This window comes from Corylus avellana, chromosome 1 (assembly GCF_965113065.1).
Source record: "Corylus avellana chromosome 1, dhCorAvel1.hap1.2, whole genome shotgun sequence".
NCBI classification, from domain to species: Eukaryota; Viridiplantae; Streptophyta; class Magnoliopsida; order Fagales; family Betulaceae; genus Corylus; species Corylus avellana.
In genome coordinates this window covers 17710115-17717207 of record NC_142490.1, presented here as the reverse complement: position 1 = coordinate 17717207, position 7093 = coordinate 17710115, and the positions used below count along the sequence as shown (strand labels likewise).

Genomic DNA, 7093 nt, shown 5'->3' with positions numbered 1-7093 from the left:
AAATTGTCTTGTTGGTAGCTTCTACTTGCCCATTTGCCTGGGGATGAGCTGGAGAAGAGTAGTAGTTTCTTATATGAAGCTTTGCACACCATTCTCGGAATGACTCACAGTCAAATTGCTTCCCATTATCAGTTACAAACGCATGAGGAATACCATAGCGGCATACGACGTTCTTCCACAAGAACCGTTCTATGCTTTTGGCTGTAATGTTCACTAGGGCTTCAACTTCTGCCCATTTGGTGAAATAATCCACTGCTACAACCGCGACCCGCACACCCCCCTTTCCACGAGGTAGTGGCCCAAGTATATCTACCCCCCATTGTGAGAATGGCCACGGTGAAAAGATTGAACTCAAATGTTCTGGGGTTGTTTTGTAATGTTTGAGAAGCGTTGGCATTTGTCACAATTCTTGACTGTCTGTACTGAGTCCCAACTCATATTCGGCCAGTAGAAACCGGCTCTGATTGCTTTATGCACCAATACTCTTGCTCCCGAGTGACTACTACAAATACCTTCATGGATCTCGCGAAGGACATAATCACCTTCTTCTTTGGAGATACACTTGAGGAGTGGTAGCATGAAGCCTCGTTTGTACAGAATCCCATTGATGATGGTAAATTTGGCAACTCTAGTTCTGACTTGCATTGCTAACTTCTTATCCAACGGGAGAATTCCCTGTTCCAAGTATTTCCTTATACTCCTCTGCCATCCTGGTATAGTCTCGGTAACCGAGACCGAAACTGTCTCGCCTACGGCAGGTCTTGTTAAAGTCTGGATTGGACTTTCAGGCTCTTCGGCATCGTTAGCTACTGCTGATGCCATTCGGGCTAGCCGGTCAGCTCTTTCATTCTATTCTCTTGGTATCTTCATAATACAGAATCTTTTGAATGTATTCTGTAAATCTTGTACTTTTAATAAGTATTGCTTCATTTTTCCTCCTCAGGCTTCAAACTCTCCTCGGATGTGTCCAACGATTACTTGCGAATCACTTCGTAGTTCGACAAACTCATCTACCATTTCATGGGCTAAACCGAGTCCTACTAAAACTACCTCATACTCGGCTTCATTATTGGTGGTCTTGAACTCCAACCTCAGGGAGCTGCATAACTCTTCTCCATCTGGGGTGATTAATACAACACCAGCCCCACCATTCTTTCTTGTAGAGGATCCATCTACGTAGACTACCCATGTTTCGTCTTTCTGCCATTCTAAGGTGACAGGTAGATTGGTGAATTCTGTTAAGAAGTCTGCCAATACCTGTCCCTTGATAGCGTTCCTTGGGAGAAAATCAATATCAAATTCTCCGAGTTCGATTGCCCACTTAGCTAATTTGGCAGACAGATCTAACTTTGAGTACTTTCTTCAATGGATACTCGGTCAAGACTCTTATAGTATGAGCTTGGAAATATGGGCGTAACTTCCTGGAAGCAATAGTCAGCGCAAATGCTAACTTCTCCATCTGAGGGTACTGCTCTTCTGCCCCCTTCAATGCTTTGCTGACTAAATAAACTGGTTTCTGAACGCCGTCTTCTTCTCGGATGAGGGCAGCACTAACAGATGTTGGGGAGACATCTAAGTATAGATACAATGCTTCTCCGGGAACAGTTCTGCTTAGCAGTGGTGAGCTTGTCAGCTACTTCTTCAATTACTCAAAAGCCTCTTCACACTCTTCAGACCACTCAAATGCTTTCCTTAGGAATTTGAAAAATAGTATGAACCGATTCAACGCTGCAATCCTACCCGTCAATTGCTGAAGTTGCTTCATATTCTTAGGTGATTGCATATCCAAGACTGCTTGGATCTTCTCGGGATTAGCTTCTATTCCTCGATTTGACACCATGTATTCGAGAAACTTACCTCAGACCACTTCAAATGCACACTTTGCGGGATTCAACTTCATCCCATATTCCTTTAATGTTCTAAACGTCTCGTACAGGTCTTCTACATGACCTTCTGGTAGTACACTTTTAACCAACATGTCATCAACATATACCTCCAAGTTACGCCCGATTTGGTCTCGAAACATCTTATTAACCAGCCTTTAATATGTTGCGCCCGCGTTCTTTAGACCGAAAGGCATAACCTTATAGCAGTACAGGCCTCGGTCAGTGATAAACGCGGTCTTCTCCCAGTCTTCTGGATGCATATAGATCTAGTTGTAACCAGAAAAAGCATCCATAAAACTTAACATGCCATATCCAGCTGTTGAGTCTACCAACGCATCAATGTGTGGCAGAGGAAAGCTGGCTTTTGGGCATGCTTTGTTAAGGTCTGTAAAGTCCACACATATTCTCCACTTCCCGTTGAATTTTTTGACCAGCACCACACTGGCCAACCGGTCGGGATAATATACCTCTTCTATAAACAGAGCCTTAAGCAACTTCTCTACTTCCTCGGCGATGGCCATATTTCGCTCGAAGGAAAACTTTCGTCGCTTCTGCCTCACTGGCTTCATGCTTGGATCCACATTGAGTTGATGGTGAATGTCATCGGGACTGATTTCCGGCATATCTTCATGAGTCCATGCAAATACCTCCATGTTTCTTTGGAGAAAAGTTATGAGAGCGTCTCGGATTCCCGAGGCGAGCTGTGTTCCTACCTTTACTACCTTTCCCTCTCCCAGTTCCACGTCTTCCAAGGGCTCGACAGGTTCCCCTTTTAGGGGATCTTTGCTTCGGCTACCCACCACCCTGACCGTCAACGTAGCAGGATCTTATTTTTTGAGGGAAATATTATAACATTTCCTTGCTGCAGCTTGATCTCCTTTCACCTCTCCTACTCCTTCCTCAGTAGGAAACTTCATCATCAAATGGTAAGTTGAGGTTACAGCCTTCAACTTATTAAGGGATGGTCGACCAATGATCGCATTGTATGTAGACGGTCGATCGATCACCAAGAAGTCCACCATAGTTGTAGACTGCCTAGGACCTGTCCCCACTGTAACAGAGAGGGAGATGAGTCCCATTGGCTGGACTTGTTCTCTAGCAAACCCTACCAATGGTGAATCAAACGGTTGGATCCTGTCTCGGTCAACACCCATCTGTTTGAAGACCGGCCAGTATAAAATGTCAGCCGAACTACCATTGTCCACCAAGACTCGGTGGCTTTTATGGTTGGCAACCGTTAGCGTAAGTACTAATGCATCATCGTGGGGGAATATTACCCTCCTAGCATCCTCTTCATAGAAGGATATAGCCATCACCTCCTTCTATGCTACTTTCGAAGGTCTTCCTATCGACAATACTTCGTCATCAGCCTTCGTTCTCCTTGCATAAGCTTTTCTAGATGAACTAGAACTTCCTCCACCAGCTAGTCCTCCCGAGATGGTGTGGATCTCCCTTACTACATCTTGATGCCGAGGCTGATGGGCATCCCGGTCTCGTCTTGGTTCTGCCTGCTGATTGTGTATCGGTTCAACATATCGATCTTCTCTCGGCCTTACTTCTTAGTTTCTGGCAGCTTCTCGGTTTCCTTCAAGCAGCGGGGGCTCTTCATTCCTTCCTCGATTCCTCTTATCTGCCAGGAATTTCACCAACTTCCCGTTTCTGATGTGATTCTCAATTTTCTGCCTCAAGGTTATGCATTCCAATGTTAAGTGACCATGGTCACGATGATACTCGCAGTATTTCTGAGGATCACGTCTCTTAGGGTCGCCTTTCAACTTGCTTGGCCATTTGAAGGCTGGTTCCCTCCTTATCTCCATGAATACCTCAGTCATGCTAGTATTCAGTGGAGTGAACTTCGGGCTCCGCAACTTCCGAGGGTCCATCCTTGGGTACGATTGGACCACCTTCCCTGATTTCTTCACATTCTTTTCTTCCTTCTTTCCAACACTAGCTGGTGCTGTCTTCACAATACTACTCTTGGCTTCAATTTCTTCCCTTTGAGACTTCATGAGAGCTTTGAAAGTTTCTTCCTGATTAATGTACTCATCAGCCTTCTTCATGAATTGACTGAGAGTCACTAATTTAGAACTTTTCGACAGCTCAGCCATCAGTGGCCCTTCAGCCCTTACCCTGTGCATCAAAGCATCAAGTATTGTCTGCTCACTCGGATTTTCAATCATTAGCTTCTCCTGGTTGAATCTGAGCATGAATTCCTTTAACAACTCCTCTTTCCCTTGGACAAGGGATAGCAAATAAGCCGGATTTTTCTTCCTCTTTTGGGTAGCCAAGAACTGACTTAAGAAGAGGCGCCCGAGAGTCTTGAAATCATCTATTGAATTGGCTGGGAGCCTACCAAACCAATTCTTAGCTACTACAGCCAAAGTTAAGGGGAAAGCCCTACATGAAATCTCGTCTAGGGTACCATGAAGGATGAAATGCGCACGAAGACTCTCCATATGGTCCGTTGGATCCCCGGTGCCATCATAGGTATTAACTCGAGGCATCTTGAATTTGTTAGGGAGGGGGAAATTCATCACCCGAGGAGTGAAGGGCAGATTCGTGTTCTCCATGAGCTCCCCTGCATTGGACTGATCTCCGCCATTGGCTATCAGGAGAACTACCTCTTTGTATTTTTTCTTAAGATCCTGAAAGTCAGAATTAACGTTGTTCTCGCTATGCCGTTCAGTACGACGATCCTCCCGGCGGGGAGACTGGTCTCGTCGAGATTTAGTATGATGAGACCTCTCGGGGTTCGTCCCCTGACTGTCTTCTACATTCTGGACAGTTGTGTGATGGCTGGCTTGAACTGAACTTGCATCATCCTCATGATCAGAACCTCGAGGCCTCTTCCCCTTACGAATTTCGGCGCGTCTCTCCTTCTCGCGCCTATCCTCGTGCCTTTTGATCGTCCTCTCTTCCCTCTCTTGATCCCTTCAGCTATTTCGGCCTTCAGCAACCGTAAGGCTAGTGGCGAGATCTTCATTCTGCTTCTACAAAGCCTTCATGGATTCGGTCATCTGCTTCATGAACCCAGCTAAGTCAAGAGGTGCTCCAGTAGCCGTGCGAGGTATGTCAAGTTGAGGCACCGATTGAGAGTGGGAGCGTGTAGTCACCATATCGGAATGATAATAATTGATCAAATGAATGGAACTCCACAGGATTCCCACAGATGGCGCCAAACTGTTGATTCACAGTTTTCCAAGATGGTGATGTGGCACGCCTTAAGGTGGTGCTGACAACTTCGTGGACGCTTCAGGCTACACACAGAAAAGAACAAGAAGGATTAGAGCCCCCGGTGGTGTCCCGGCGGGGGAGCTCCGATGCTTAAGTTAGAAAGTGAGGAAAGAATATTTAAGTAACCAAAGTTTTCAGAGTTAGGATTGCACTTACCTTTGATGGAAATCGGGACTTGTATTTATAGGCATGGAGTTGAATTTGTTCCCCGCACATTTCGGGATCCCTATCCCTAAATATCTATTTCGCGGTTATTTGATAAGGGCAGGAATTCTGGGATAACGTGATAAGGTTTTTGTTTAGGTTAGGTAACCTTTTGAATTTGAATAACAGCTTATCCCGCTTATATAGGGATCGTTTGTTGGTGGATAACCATCTGTGTTGTAGAGAGTTTTTTTTTTGAATTGTGAGATACTGATCACTTGGACCAGTTTGAATACTTGCGTATCCTTAGTGGAAAAATGATAGTTTTACCCTTGGCTCGACTTATTTGCTTTAGGAGTTGCGTCTCGGATCTGGCATCTGTTATCTCCCGATGAGTAGTTTCGGACTCCTGTCCGAGACCTCCTCGGTATACGAAGCCTCCTCGTGTAAAGCTTGTCCGAGGCCTTGTCGGGCATTCCACTTGGCTTAGGTAGGGTTTGGGACCCGTTGGGCTCCAGGAAAAGATCCATGGCCTAACAACAAGAATGATAGATTTTGGTAGGATAATTCGAGGAACTCTAGGCCTCCTAATTTTAGGGTAATTCGAGGAACCCTAAACCTCCCAAAACAAGTATTAAAGTTGAATATTAAACTTATCATATATTTTATTGATCACTCTTAAGTTTATATAGACTATTATATGACAAAAATAGAAATACATATAAATGAAAAATATAATTCTAATGGGACATAAATCCCTTTAAAATATGTGCATCATTCTTTAAGACAATATTAAAATAACGATGACTCACATGCATGGTTCGTTCCGCACATGTCATTACCTTGTTTTTATTCCAACATATCAACCCAAGAAGGTCATTACCTTGTTCCTAGAAGAAGTTGCTCTCCATAATACGCCAGCAATATGCTTTTGTGAGCTGGAGTCACTTATATATGGTCAATCAATGCATGCATGTCGCATTAGCATTTTTTATTTCTAAAATTTAGTAATGTATTATTAATGCATGTGATGCACTAATATTTTAAGATTAGTTTACCAACCCAAATAATATCTGCAAGGCAGTTGGTATATAGGAGTTCATGCATTCGAGTTTTTGTTTATTGAGAAATTAATCAGTCATGTATATGATAGAGTTATGAGTATGTCAAAATATGGCAAGTGATTCAAGGCACATTCTTCCATGCAAATGTAAATCATTTGCAGCTCAATCCAAGCACTTTGGATTCTGTTTCCCCTCACCCATGGCAATCTGACAACTTTTGCCTAAACAATTTCCTACATCTTATAACAAAGTACAGCACAGAAGCTTCTTTGTCTCCCATTGATTGCCTCACCTCTCTCTCTCTCACATAGTTGTAGCCTGCTAAAAGATTAGTCAAATTAAAACAACGAAAGATCCTGGGAAATATATATATATATATATATATATATATATATATATATGATGTCAATCTTTGATGCCTTTTGCGAGCACAAATTTTTACCATGCCTCCATGAGCCTGAAGTTCAAATCCATTCTTATGCCTACTCTGTTATGAAAATAATGCAGGAGTGTTAATTAGATGTTACTGATGAATATTTGCTTAAAAGTCGTCGCTAATGTTAGACAAATAAGAAATAAAATTGTATGAAAATCTTCTTGTCCCAGGAAATTTTGAAGCAGCAGACATGAACTCCTATATATATATATATATATATATATATATATATATATATATATTGGTGATAAATCAGACTATTTAGATACCAAAGAAACAGGAAGATCATAAAAAGACTATTTAGGCGCATGCAACAAATGAAAACTTTC

General features: G+C 43.0%; 2 protein-coding genes across 2 annotated transcripts; both read right to left on the bottom strand.

Moving 5' to 3' along the window:
- Positions 1-939: 939 nt before the first annotated feature.
- LOC148588023 (uncharacterized) lies at positions 940-1840 on the bottom strand. The gene is made up of 3 exons (XM_088513851.1): positions 1719-1840; positions 1358-1607; positions 940-1263 (listed from the first exon to the last, which is right to left on the bottom strand). The coding sequence occupies exons 1-3, from the start codon at positions 1838-1840 to the stop codon at positions 940-942; spliced, it is 696 nt and encodes a 231-aa protein (XP_088369977.1).
- Positions 1841-2713: 873 nt separating this feature from the next.
- On the bottom strand, positions 2714-3199 carry LOC132169285 (uncharacterized). The gene has a single exon (XM_059580344.2). The coding sequence runs from the start codon at positions 3197-3199 to the stop codon at positions 2714-2716; it is 486 nt and encodes a 161-aa protein (XP_059436327.2).
- Between the last annotated feature and the right edge of the window lie 3894 nt (positions 3200-7093).